The 14406-nt window shown below is 54.8% G+C and overlaps 1 protein-coding gene across 1 annotated transcript; it reads right to left on the minus strand.

The window, feature by feature from the left end:
• Positions 1 to 243: 243 nt before the first annotated feature.
• Positions 244 to 11502, minus strand: LOC144728861 (NTPase KAP family P-loop domain-containing protein 1-like). Its single transcript, XM_078608551.1, has 5 exons — positions 11062 to 11502; positions 7560 to 7644; positions 6467 to 6595; positions 4195 to 5930; positions 244 to 2219 (listed from the first exon to the last, which is right to left on the minus strand). Exons 2-5 carry the CDS (start codon positions 7618 to 7620, stop codon positions 1878 to 1880), a joined length of 2268 nt encoding a protein of 755 aa, XP_078464677.1. The 5' UTR covers positions 7621 to 7644; positions 11062 to 11502; the 3' UTR covers positions 244 to 1877.
• Between the last annotated feature and the right edge of the window lie 2904 nt (positions 11503 to 14406).

The raw sequence follows: 14406 nt of genomic DNA on the forward strand, positions 1-14406 counted from the left end.
CAACAGTCTGTTAAAGGCTCTAATGGGGGATCTTTGTCTTTGTTGCGATCCCAAGCGAGTAATTTGAGGTTTGTTATATCTTCTTCTTCCAAATTCGCCCAAAATCGTAGCATGACTGCGAGCAAGCAACGGCTTTTGCGAGTGGCGTCCCGGGACCGCTCGACGTCCACCGCCAAGCAGACGGCGCGTAGCGCTCCCGGTGAATACACACCCCGCAGGAATGAAACGCGTCACATTGCCCGCTTGAACAATCGTCATTTATTTAAATGCAAAGCAAGAGACGGAAGAAGTTGGGGGGGGGGAGGGGGTTGCAAAACACGGATCTGAACTTTTACATCACAGAAAATCAAACAAGGTGGGGGGTTTTTTGGGGGGGGCACATTCTCAACCTTTTAACAAAGCGACCGGCCCGAGACCATAGACTTGCCACTACACGTGGACACCTCGGGTTCAAACACAGGCAGCTACACGCGCTTGAGACCTCGGGATGTGTGCAGTCTCGGTGCAAGTTGTGGTCGCTCGACTACCGACTCCGGGGTCACAAAACTACACACGGGGAAATCATTCGAACTCCGCCTCTTGTTGTTTAATCCTCGCGATCACTCTCCACGCTGCTGTCACCGTGCGAGAGTCTCGCCCAGCTCCGGAGGAGAGCAGCGTGGAGCAACGCGGCAGAGGTCCAGAACAAACACCAGCTCACTCTAGACCCACACGTCATCGCACCTCCTCCTGGCTTTCACATTCCTCCCTGTAGACACTCGTAGAAGCATCATCAACCGCATCAGAACGTCAACCAGGCCCATGCACACCACCTCCTTCGCACATTGGCAAATAAAGACACGAGCCACAGCGGTGCGATTGTGGCCATGCAACCCAAAATATGGACCGATTCGTGAACCCAAAGAGACACAGTGAGATCCATAGAGCCACCTATTTACGTAGGTATCCAGAGACACGTAGAGACACGTGGACACCCAGAGGTACATAGCGATCAAAATTACAGCCACGAGTCACGCCAGTGCGATTGTGGCCATGCATCTCGACCTGTGGACTGCGCAGTAAACCCGTAGAGAACACACAGAGACTCATCGACATACACGTAGACCAACATTGAGATACATTCAAGACACGAGCCACAGCAGTGCGAGTGTGGCCATGCAACTCAAACGATGGACTGCGCAGTAAACCCGTAGAGAACACAGAGACTCATCGACATACACGTAGACCAACATTGAGATACATTCAAGACACGAGCCACAGCAGTGCGAGTGTGGCCATGCAACTCAAACGACGATGGACTGCGCAGTAAACCCGCTGTGGTCTGCGCGCTCCTTCAGCGGAGGAGGCGGAGTATGAACAGGAAAAACCACGAGAACTCTTCACTCCTGAAGCCCTATCGTCGTGGCCGGCAGACCTCGACATTGACACCGAGCTCCTGAACACGATTGCTGCCACAATACGCAAGGAAATAAAGCGTGCGCGTGTCTGTGTGCGTGTGTATCTATGCGTGTCACTGTGTGTCACTGTGTATGTGTCTTGCGTGCGTCTCATTGTCTGTATGTGCGTCTGTGGTGATGTTTTGAGTTTGCCTGTCAGTCGTGTACCTTTATAGGGACAACAGCCAATATGAACAAGACCTTGAGATGACAACCTAGCCCCCTATACGAGTATTCGCACCCCGGGTTATGGCAGGGGGAGGTTGTCATATTAAGAAATATTATTTGTATCCTGGTGCTCAAATCGTATCAAATAAATACTGATCCGAAGGGGTTTAAAATCTACGGGGTCAAGACACCATCTCTCCCGCCTGGCTCAGCACTCTGACCGAGCCCGCACGCAACAAATCCTTCAAAGAACTCATCCTCCCGCAGAAACGTTCACACTCTGCGGCGCGACGCGTCCGTCCTACGCCTGCGCCGGCGATGATTTCCACAAGCTCGCATCTCCTCCTCCTCCTCGTCGTCATCTTCCTGCTCGTCCAACTCTACGCCCGTCTCATCATCCCCACCGTCCACCTTGTCCCGCGCTGCCCGCGACATCCGCGATGTCCCCAGGAAGTGGTCCCGGAAGGTGGCCCAGTCGCCCAGCGCCTCCATCCCCAGCGCCCTCCTGACCTCCTCCTCCGTGCCGTGGAGCAGAGCGCGGCCGCTCACGCCGTGCTCCACGGCGCGGCTCCGGTAGTCGGCCAGCCGCTCCGAGCTCAGCTCCAGTGCCTCCATCTGCGCGCGAGAGCAACGCTCCGCGGGGTCAGGGGTCGAGGGGCAGGGGAGAGCAGCGACCCAGGCGAGGGGTGGCGCGCGTTCGGGAGTTCGTAGTTCGCGATTCGGACCCGCGGCGCCGTATGTTCGTGCGTCCACGATAAATAAGAGACACCGTCCGCTTCACGGTGGACGTTCAAAGGTAACGCGAAGAAGAAGAAACATGCAGGGGCCGCGTTTGCCCAGCGTCGTGGTCCAAAATCGGGGATTTACACCGCAAAATTACCCCGTTGGGGAAACGTCGCACAATCGTCGCCCCTTGCTGCGGGAAACGACTGCAGATGATGCCCGCCCGTCAACAACCGCGCCCCTCCTCCTCCTCCTCCGCGACAGCCTTGCGCTACAGCGTTGGTGCAAAGAGGAAACGTGTTCACGATTTGATTGCGCTGGAGGTGAATGGGTAGCCCCAGGCATCACAAGTGCTGAGTGAATTGGCCAATAACACCTTCATATATAGGGGACTGCAGAGCTTGTGGGGGAGGGGGGGGGTTAGATTTATCGCGGGCTCCGCACCTTGTTAGTTTCACTACATTGGAAATCGTACACAGTACATATTTACAAGATCAGCAGCAAAAAGTGTCTGAACGGCAACGTCAAGCTGTAGAGTTTGACGTTGTTGGTGGGTACACATTTTAATTACTCGTCCACGTATTTAGAAGTCTGACTTATAGATGGGAGGGTCCCACACTCGTCACTAGCCTTCGTGTTCTGTGAACATTAAGTTCTTGTAAAATGTTAATTAATATTCGGGCAAGATTAATAGTAATAATGCGTACGTGCTAAAAATAACTCCGTCATCATTCGCGATTATTTATTTTCCCATAATCGCCGAGGAAGCACAGACAAGCTGGAAGGCAGCAGCCAGGCGGCGAGCTGGCGCCACCAATAATTTCCCAAGCTCTGCGGTCCTCTACATATTCAGATGAACGAGCGTGTATGCGTGCAGCGGAAGACAACCAAGAGCGGCCGGAGAAAACCCACGTGCGCGCACTCTCTGCCGCGCAGATGGAACAGGTGGGGATTAGTCCGCACTTTGCTGTACCGCCTCCGCCCTGGCGCGTCAGGAGAAGGTCGGAAGACTTATTGCCGGACGGAAATGGCACCGGTGTCGACCACGAGAATCCACACCCGTCAACCCACACGGTTTACCCCGTATTCTTGTCGAGGGAAATTGAGTGTGTCCAGGTCCACACGGCGTACAACCGTTTCAATGCGGGCAAAGAAAACGTGTATTTGATCATTGGTTTTTTACCCTTTTATCTGGCAACAAAACCGACACCTTTTTTACGAGGAGTCATGTTTGCATAGAACACAATACCTGCAGTCGTAATGCTTAACCCGAGCTCTCATACTCTCATGGTGCATTGTCTTTGAGTTGTGCGCCTTTTGGCGTCATCTGGTCCAACCCATGTGAGACTAGGCTCTAAGAAAAGCTGTCTCGGGTGTGGACCAATCAACTTCAAGGACAGTGCATACATTATCAGAGTTATGTTTTTTGTTTGCATTATGACTGCAGGTATTGTGGTCTATGCAAACATGACTGCTCGTAAAAAAGGTGTCAGTTTGTTGCCAGAAAAAAGGGGGAAAACCCCTATTATTATACCTGGGCAAGGGTTTTCCGGGTAAATGTTCAGGATCCATCCTCGGGTCCGAGGCGGTTTCGCGACGAGACTTGGAAAACGGCGTCGTCGTTAAATAGCGCAGAGCGGATTCCCGTGCGCGATCAGCGTGATGCGTTCATGACGGACTGGACGACATGTGGACTCGCAAGCGTGCGAGATAGCGAATGTCCAGACCTACTTGCTATATGACGAAGGATCCATGGGTCAAAACGTTGTCTATTTAATATTAATTAAGGCCACAGGGCTATGGACGAATGCTATGAGGCTTATCACCCCCCCCACCACTCCGGCAATGATTATCGCGCATGCTGTACCTCCCTGCCGACGTCTTCTGGCGTCATGTCGGGGAGTTTGGTGGCATCGAACGCCTTGCCATGGCCGCCGCGCTGCCTGTCGAAGTTCCTGATGCTGTACTTGCCCCGCAGGAGCTCCATCTGGCTCTGGATGGAGCGGTCGAGGTTGACGCTGAGCGGGCGCAGCACGGCGCCCTCCCTCACCGTGAACACGTGGTCGCGCTTCAAGAACCTCTCGAACTGCGCCGAGTCCCCGTCCAGGACGAAGAAATCGTCCAGGTCCTTCATGAGCGCCCGGAACTCCGTCAGGGACCTCTCGTACACGTCCCACATGGACGTGTCCTGGCCCGCCCCCGGCTCGTCCGCCCACGCCTCGCCGCACTGCAGCGTCCAGCTGAGCCGGCAGGGCCACTGCGTGCTCAGCACCGTCCAGGCCACCATCCGCTCGGGCGTGAGCGTCGGCCCGAGGCCGCCGTGCGCGGCCACCGCGAGGCGGACGATGACGGGCAGCGTGTTGACGATCCTGCGCATCGTCACGAGGTTGTGCTCCACGTAGTCGAGGACGGTGCCGTCGCCGCTCTTCAGGAACTGCAGCGCGGCGACGACGAACGTCGACGCCGTCCCCGTCGTCGTCGTCGCGAGTGACACGAGGGGCACAGCGGCGGCGGCGTCGTCGGGGCCGCCGCGGGAATTCCGCTCGCCGACCGTCACCGACTTCAAGGTGGCGGCGGCGGCGTTGGTGGCGGCGTCGTCGTTGACCGCCCAGTCCATGCCCTCCACGAACGCGTTCAAGAAGCGGAGCTTCACCCGCTTGTCCATCTGGGGCACCGCGAAGGGTAGGTCCACGGTGCGGTTGAGCAGAAGGTAGCCGTTGTCGGAGGCCTTCCCCAGGTTCGAGTAGACCTGCTCCACCGCCTCGGCCACCACGCGCGGGTCCACGCCGAGCAGCGACACGAAGCGGGCGTGCTTGTCGGAGAGGAGGATGCTCATGGCCTCGAGCACGCTCACGATCTTGTCCGGCGCACAGCGGTCCAGGTCGCACACCTTGAGCACGATGCGGATCCGGCGGCGCTCGAACACCTCCATGTAGCGCACCAAGTTGGTGACGACCTGCACCTCCTGCTTCACCTTGCACATGAAGCCCAGCTGGTCGCTGAAGTCCGTCCTGTTCATGATCTTCTCCACCTCGGCCTTCTGCGTCACCACCGCGCTCCTGACGATCGCCAGCGCGTTGCGCAGCGCCACCGTCGAGGAGACGCCCAGCAGGCCGGCGCAGACGCCCTCGATGGCCACCACCGGCCCGTTCGGAAAGCCCAGCGCCAGCACGGTGACCAGGAGCATCACGAGCAACGCGAGGAAGAGGATCGGCGCGAACCAGAGCGGCACGCCCAGCAGCCGCTTGACCTGCCAGTCGGTGTCCCCGCCGCAGCGCTGGCGCGTGGGCACCGCGCGGCTGCGGACGGCGCGGTAGATCGCGGTGGGCAGCGTGCGGAAGTTGAGGCGCACCGCCTCGCACAGCGTCGTGACCAGGCCGGCCCAGAGGCGGTCGCTGCCGGCGAACTCCCAGGCGTTGAAGGGGACGAAGACGAAGCGGACGTTGCGACGGTCGCGCTGGCGCTGCGTCAGCAAGGGGTCGAAGAAGAGGAGCCGCGCGACGAGGGCCAGCAGCCCGAGGGGGCCCTGAGCCGAGCGCGGCCGCTCAGCCAGGCGCGTCCACTCCTTCTCCTCGATGGTGGCGGCATTGGCGACAAGGCACCCTGGGTGGACGCGGGGTGGGGAGGGGGGACGTGGCGCAAGAATAGAGTCAGCAGGGGAGATGGCGGATTCTATGTCCGCACTACTGGGCAGGGGGGTCTAAGTTTACTTTCTCTAGGTGTATTTTCAGAGAGTTATGTTTTCGATCGATAGTTCTGGAGATCGAGCAATTGATAGATTGAGAGATCGACGAGATCTACAGATCGGGAGGTCGGAAGCTTTGAGATTGGATTGGAGAATCTGGTGGTCAAAAGGTCTCGAGTTTGAAAGGTCAGGAGGTTCTGGAAATTAAGAGTTGAGCAGATCTGCAGATTGGGAAATGGTGATAACTGGAGATCAGGAGTTTGAACGGTCGGGAGATCTCGTGATCGAGAGATGTGAGATTCATCTATTGGGGGGGGGCGGGCCAGAGGTCAGTTGATCTAGAGGTCGGGAGGTCTGGAAATGCGTAGTTGTGGAGATTGGAGGTTCTAGAGATTTGGAGACGGGGAGAATGGAAACGTGTGGAGGCGTTGGGGATTAGGAGGGTTTCACTCACTCTCGATCTTATACTGCAGATGATCCATGCCGCTGCCCCAAGGCGCGTACAGCCCCACGGTGATGGGGGTGGCCACATGGCAGAGCGCCTTGGCCAGGCACTGCGTGTACTGGTCGTACTCCGCCGGGTCTGTCGGGATCCGGGGTGAGGGGGCAGTGGTCAGGGTTAGGCAAGGGGTAGGGGTAGGCAAGGGGTAGGCAAGGGGTAGGCAAGGGGTAGACAAGGGGTAGACAAGGGGTAGACAAGGGGTAGGGGTAGGCAAGGGGTAGGGGTAGGCAAGGGGTAGGGATAGGCAAGGGGTGGGGTAGACAAGGGGTAGGCAGGGGGTAGGGGTAGGCAAGGGGTAGGCAAGGGGTAGGCCAGGGGTAGGGGTAGGCCGGGGGTAGGGGTAGGCAAGGGGTAGGGGTAGGCAAGGGGTAGGGGTAGGCAAGAGGTGGGGGTAGGCAAGGGGTAGGCCGGGGGTGGGGGTAGGCAAGGGGTAGGCCGGGGGTAGGGGTAGGCAAGGGGTAGGGGTAGGCAAGGGGTAGGGGTAGACAAGAGGTGGGGGTAGGCAAGGGGTAGGGGTAGGCAAGGGGTAGGGGTAGGCAAGGGGTGGGGGTAGGCAAGGGGTTGGGGTAGGGGTAGGCAAGGGGTAGGCCGGGGGTAGGGGTAGGCAAGGGGTAGGGGTAGGCAAGGGGTAGGCAAGGGGTGGGGGTAGGCAAGGGGTAGGCAAGGGGTGGGGGTAGGCAAGGGGTAGGGGTAGGGGTAGGCAAGGGGTAGGCAAGGGGTGGGGGTAGGCAAGGGGTAGGGGGAGGCAAGGGGTAGGGGGAGGCAAGGGGCAGGAGTAGGCAAGGAGCAGGGGTAGGCAAGGGGTAGGGGGAGGCAAGGGGTAGGGGTAGGCAAGGGGTAGGCAAGGGGTAGGGGGAGGCAAGGGGTAGGGGGAGGCAAGGGGTAGGGGGAGGCAAGGGGTAGGGGTAGGCAAGGGGTAGGCAAGGGGTAGGGGGAGGCAAGGGGTAGGGGGAGGCAAGGGGTAGGGGTAGGCAAGGGGTAGGGGTAGGCAAGGGGTAGGAGTAGGCAAGGGGTGGGGGTAGACAAGGGTTGGGGGGGTAATCACCGCTGTGCGCGTCGTGGCAGCTCATGGCTCGTGACGTTGCTGACTCCGTGCGCTCCAACATTGGAGCGGTGACAGACGCGATCCCCTAACCACAACGGCAACATCGCCAGCATCAGTGAACACCATTGTCAGACGCAATCATTATTCACTATCATCATCATTGTTATCATCATCATCATCATCAGTCACTAACTCCATTGTTATCGTTCTAGTCACCGTCATCAATGTCCTTGTCATTAGTTTTTTTTTTATCATTCTCATCGGCATCAGTCATCATGAGAATCGTACGTCGTCGTCATCATCATCATGATCATCATCCGATTCCACGTGTTGTGACCGCCCCAGGCCTGACAGCTCGCGGAATCCAACTCCAACCTGCCGTGACTTGAGTGTCCATCACGAACAGAATACGGGGGGGGGGGGAGCGGTGGTGCTGTGGTTAGCGCACTGAGCTACAAACCCCCGGCGACCTGAGTTCGATTCCCGCTCATGGCCAAGACCACGGACGATCATCTGACTTTATTACGTGGTCGCCAAAAGCACTTGCCCCAACAGCCCGTGAAGGCTATGGTGTGGGGATCTTTGTCTTATGTGGCGAGTGGTGCCGAGAGGTTTGCATTCAGGAAGCCGCCAGCAACAGAGGAACCAATGCAGCTCACACTCGGGAAGTTGATTCCACGCGGCACACGGAATTCCACCAACCTGTTGTGTCACGCATGCGCGCACCTGGAAACACCGCGCGTCTATTAATAGCGACCGAGTCACCCGCCCCGAGATCGTTATTGGGTGGGTAATCTACGCGCATTCTTTAATCAAAGAATAAATTACCCCGTGTTATTTATAGGTACTGTACGCACGTTTGTGTGCAGACGCGCGTCTAAAGAACAGAGGATTTGGTGGCGCTGCTGTTGCTGCCCGTGTTGGCAGTGATGGTGCACAAGCAACAACAAGCGGGTGCGTGGCCTTACAAGTGGCGAGCGGTGGTGTAGCGGTTAGCGCGCTGCGCTACGAATCCGGCAACCCGGGTTCGATTCCCGCTCACGGCACAACACCGGTGGCGATTATTTGAACCGGTTTTTGGGCCTCCCATTGGTCGACTCAGCCTCAAATGAGTACCTGGTGCGGTGTGTAAATATTGCCACTGGGGAGACAAAGGCGGCAGGGCGTGGTGCCGTGCTGGCCTTCATAGGTGCTCGCTAACAGCACTTGCCCCAACAGTCTCTTCAGGCTATACGGGGGGATCCGTCTTTTTTGGCCTTAAATGAACAATATTAATAGGCGACGTCTCGGGCAATGGCCCTTTTTCATAGTTCACACGTGTATTGAAACCTTTCGACAACAGGTTATAGGAGATTGCAATGTTTCATTTGTTACGTAGAACTCTATTGTACATCAGATTATAATTAATTGTTTATTGTCAGCCCAGGGGTCAGCAACCAAAACAACAAGACGACCCAAACAAGTTTCGAATTCTATACAGACAACAAAAATCAAGAGCCGAGATGCATTGTAAACAAACTCGGCATCCTCCAACTATTATCGCCCACTCCGTCTCTCTGTAGCCAGTCTTGAAGTGCTCTGAGTAAGGAGCATTGCCCTGAACGCTGCCCAGAGGTCGCAACCGGGTACCCGATACCCGGCTACCCGTACCCAGCCGGGTACGGGTACCCATTTGCGACCCTGGTGCGGCCGGGTACGGGTAGACCGTGAGTCACTGGTGAGTAACTGTTTGTCACTCATTTCCCAACGTCTCGTCTCTTCTCACAATTCAAGTTCCTAGAATCAACCCACCCGCGCCTGCAACATGGCTTCATCCCAGAGGTCGCAATCAGGTACCCGATACCCGTACCCTACCCGTACCCGGCCGGGTACGGTACGGGTACGACCGGGTACGGGTAGGGTACGGGTACGGCCGGGTACGGGTACCCGTTTGCGACCTCTGACGCTGCCCATGACACATTGGATCACGGGGGCCCACACAACCCGAACGCGCCCGCCGATATCGGCAGATCTCGCAAGCCCTTCGATCGGCGCTCACTCACGACAATACACGATGCGAAACGGGGGAACTTAATACACTGGACATCTGTGAGAAAAAAAAGAGCTTTATAGGATTCCTCCAGTATAAATATTCGGATTAATATTTGTAATATATGCCTACAATATAGCTTGTATATTATACAGAATCTACAGTAACGTACATGTCATTTAACACCAGGCCGTAATACAATACCAGGCGGTGTTGCTAGCTAACAACAACGCCGCTCTTAACCAACGCGTACCGACCTGCGTGGTGAAGTATGGTCAAACAGCCCCTTCTAACGACAAGGCGTGGAGACATCTTAATCCAGCAGTGGAATTAGCAGGACCGATGAAGATTTTCGATGTGTCATCATACATGGAAAGTATTTGATTACAGACGACTCTGAGCGTTCCAGTCGCACGAGATAAAACTCTTCACGTGTTCATCGTCTCAGCTGTTCAATCAGCTGTCCGGGCGACATTGGCCATACTGTGCAGACGTGGTCATAACGTGATTACATCATCATCATGATCAGCCATTATCAGTCCACTGCTGGATGAAGGCCTGCCCGAGCCGATCGCCATGCAACACCGAGCTGATTCCATCGCTCCGTCTCCTCGGCAGACGTGCTCTCCTGCGCGATGCGCATTCCATTCCTTGACTGCGACTCCGCTATTATTCTTGACAAGCTATCGGGCCCATCATCACAACCACTATCATCACCATCATCATCATCACCACAATCAACATCACCACCACCACCATCATCATCACCACAATCATCATCATCATCACCACCATCATCACCACCATCATTACCACCACCACCACCACCATCATCACCACCATCATCATCACCACCACCACCATCATCATCATCACCACCACCATCATCATCATCACCACCACCACCATCATCATCATCACCACCACCACCACCATCATCATCATCATCACCACCATCATCGTTTCTGTAATTAAAGAGAGACGCGTTCTGTCCCAACCAACTCGCTTTCCTTCACAGTTTGACTTAACCTTCTTCTTTGTTCTTTCGGTAAAGTCAGGTAGAAGGGAAGTAATAAAATAATAAAAATAAAACATAATAAAATACAATTTTCACGACGTTTCGGCCACAACGCAAGCAGCCGTCCTCAGGTGAAGAACAGGTCTGTCGGAAAGACAGCGTCACAGACGCTGTCGTCGTGAGAATTGTATTTTATTATGTTTTATATAAAAAAGAACCAAGAAGATGAATCCCTGCAGTCACGAAAGCTTTAAATCGAAAAGTTTGACTTAAATGTCAATCGCCAAGCGCGCGTTCTCCAATCCACGCGTTCTCCCCCAACGGTGGCGATTTCCCGGGTGCTATCGTTCGTCGCAACGAGAGGCCACGCAACGAGAGGCCACGTAATGCCGTGCGAATCTGCATCGCGAGTCTGACAGCGTGACTGTGCAGAGGTGAGCAGCAGCGAGGCTCACCCACGAGCAGACGGCGGTGTGACGGCTCGAACGAGGCAATCCACCTCGAGGCACGACGAACTGATCCGCTCGGTCTCTTCGTCTTCTTTTTTGTCGACAACTTTAAGCTTCTTGTTTGTTTATGAGACACAAACCCCGTAAATACCCCCCCACCCCTTTCTCTGCGTGCGACGTATTGACACACCGCGCACGTGCCGCACGCGAACGCGTCGTGGCGTTTAATAGTGAAGGCCGACCGTACGGAGGAAGACGGCCTTCGCTAACCAAAGTCTACCCCCTCTCCTCCTCCTCCTCCACTCCACCGTCGCAAACGCTGCAGCAGCGAACCAAATCGCGTGTCCGGGGAGCAGGCGAAGCGAGGTGCTTTAGTATTTACACATCCACAGCCCACGTGGCTCCTCCCCACCCACACACACAATACAACACCACAGGTAAAGTTTCCACGCCCCTCTCTATTCCCCACCCATCCCCTCCCCCCCTATTCGCGGGGAGGCTTCTTGTTGCAGGCTGTTGCGGCCAAGGTGATGTGAACGCGCATCCCAAAGGCCTTCGCAGCAGAGGTGAGAGAGGACGAAAGACGCCCAAACGCCGTCGTCTTCCCGGCGCTAGTCTATTGTCGCGGGTGACGGCAAAATGTGCCAACGTTGAGGTCTGCCGGCCACGGGAGAGCCTCACACAACACAGTGCCGGGTACTTATTTAGGGCTGAGTCGACGTACGTGGCGGTCTAGCAGTGGATACAATCGTGATGCATTGAACGGCTCAACTGGCTCTGCAACATTTTGAGCACCCCCCACCATCCCCCCCCCACACCATCCCCCCCCCACACCATCCCCCCCCCACACCATCCCCCCCCACCATCCTCCCCCCCCCCCCACACAATCCTCCCCCCCCACCACACCGTCCCTCCCCACCATCCCTCCCCCCACACCGTCCCTCCCCCACCATCCTCCCCCACCACCATCCTCCCCCCACCATCCTCCCCCCCACCATCCTCCCCGCCCCCCCCGACTATCTGCCCCCCCCCCCCCGCGTGTTAAGTCTGTAGCGAGGTCGGAATTTGCATGAATCGCGACGTTCAGTCTCCCTGACTTTGTTTCAAGGGCCCTGTCGGCAGGTATGACACCGACTTGTCTCATCAAATGATACAATGCTGGTCAAGTTCACTTAAACCAGAATGGTAACATTTCCTTTACAAGATGTGTGAGCACCATTGGAACCTCCTTTGCCAGTAGCAAAATATGATTTTAAAAAATTGCATTCCGACCATAGGTATTGTGGTCAATGCAAACATGACTCCTTGTAAAAAAGTTGTCAGTTTTGTTGCCAGATACAAGGGTAAAAAAAACAAGTATCTTATTTTGCTACTGACAAAGGAGGTTCCAATGGTGTAAATGCTTACCCGAGCTCTCATACTCTGATGGTGCATTGTCTTTGAGGTGTGTGCCTTTTGGCGTCATCTGGTCCAACACCATGTGAGACTTGGCTCTAAGAAAAGCTGTCTCGGGTGTGGACCAATCAATTTCAAGGACAGTGCATACATTATCAGAGTTGTGTTTTTTTTTGCATTCCGACCGCAGGTATTGTGGTCAATGCAAATGACTCTTTGTAAAAAAAAGTTGTCAGTTTTGTTGCCAGATAAAAGGGTAAAAAAAACAATTATCAAGATGTGTGAGCTCGGTTTTTTGTTGTAAATATCGTTAAACCGAATCATAATAGTAATCATATATCGTGTCTCCATTGTCAGTCTCGCCACCACTACCACTCAAGGCTGACACTGTTGAAATAAGAATCGAGCACAGGGATGCAACACTAAGTTATTTTGTAGCTGTTAATCAGCCCACGTTCTTTAAAAGTAAAAACAATTAATCCGCCACAATGGTATCAAGTGTCGTCTCAAAACTTGTATGAGCCACCCAACCTCCGGCCTATTGTATGTGCTACGGCGAAGCTAACGTCACTGCCCAAAACGTCATCCCTTAAACATATTTACTTGAAAGGCCTCAACGTTGTTGACGCACGTGTTCAGTCTATTGACAATCTATTGGCTGTCTTTATTTGTTGTCGATGTCTATTGACCATTGCGACTATCGATAATGTATATATTGTCAATGTGTCTTAGCAATCTGCGTATATTGACCGTCGCTGTTGTCAATAGATTTGTCTCTTGACAAATCTATTGACAATCTGTCTTCACAATGTCTCTGTTGACAATGTCTCTGTTGACAATGTCTGTCTTGACGATGCCTTCACAATGTGTCTACGTTGACGATGCCTATTGCCGACGAGCAACGGAGCTTCTCTTGTTCTAAGACCTCTGAACGCCTGCGTGTTGTTACGTGGATCGAAACTCCGCCGTGCGGACGTCACTTGTGCAGAAGCGAACGTCGTACTGGTGCGGGTCGGGCAAAACGCGATAGGCAATCACGAGGACCAAAAAAACCCGCTCTGTGGGTGCTCGCAGGTAAGCGGCACGAAGCAGTGGCTCTTCTACTAGTGGCCAGGCGTAACCCTTCGCTTGGCTTCAGACGCCCGGCGGAGTGCCGAGTTAAGTGAGTCGCGTTGTTTTACCGGCATGTTTTGTGTCAGCAAGCCACGTCCTTCACGTTGCGTAGGCAATCAAGTGTGTTATGTCGCCGCAGCGTAACGCTGATATCCCCTGCACGGTATCCATGCCGCGGCCTGGGGGGGGGGGGGGGGCTGAAAGGATTTCCATTCACACTTCTCTAGGGGGAGAGGAGGGGGGTGGGGGAACGACCCCACGGGTTGAAAACCGCTGAGGCTGAAATCGATGAACGGGGGTTCTGTGATCACGACCTCGCGTCTGAAGCACGGAGACTTTTGAGAGGAGCGATGGGCTGAGAGAGAGAGATGACACGCACACACCTGCCAGCCGGCAATCCTACATGGGCCACAGCTTTATTGTCTAACTTGAGAAACCTTTTAAATCACAACAAATATTGAACTACCATGATCAATAAATGACAATATTCGTCTTTGTTAATTTCCATCGCCCCCCCTCCCTCCCCTCCCTCCACACACACATTGGAACATAAATGGTTCTTATTCATAAACTAGCTCGACAGTAAAGAAATAGATCTCCCAACCTAGCCCCCCCCCCCGAAACTCGAGGACGATATTGGCAATATACAAAACTGTAAACACCACGCAGGCAGGTTGAGTGAGCGCGACACGACCCCCCACCCCCCATTGTAAAGGAATAAGAAACCCATACAAACATGACGTCTCTTATACCGTAGATAACACACCCAGGCTGTCCCAGGCTAGTGATGATTATGACAACAATAACCAAACTCAACGGTATAGCCGCAGTCCTATAATGACT

This window comes from Lampetra planeri, chromosome 30 (assembly GCF_965212315.1).
Source record: "Lampetra planeri chromosome 30, kcLamPlan1.2.h2, whole genome shotgun sequence".
Lineage (NCBI taxonomy): Eukaryota > Metazoa > Chordata > Hyperoartia > Petromyzontiformes > Petromyzontidae > Lampetra > Lampetra planeri.

Excerpts from the sequence above, each read along its gene's own strand:
- LOC144728861 (XM_078608551.1), bottom strand. The coding sequence starts at position 7,620 with ATGTTGGAGCGCACGGAGTCAGCAACGTCACGAGCCATGAGCTGCCAC. Across the intron at positions 5,931-6,466 it reads TCTGCAGTATAAGATCGAGA|GGTGCCTTGTCGCCAATGCC; the intron begins GTGAGTGAAACC and ends GCGTCCACCCAG. Across the intron at positions 2,220-4,194 it reads CAGAAGACGTCGGCAGGGAG|ATGGAGGCACTGGAGCTGAG; the intron begins GTACAGCATGCG and ends TCTCGCGCGCAG.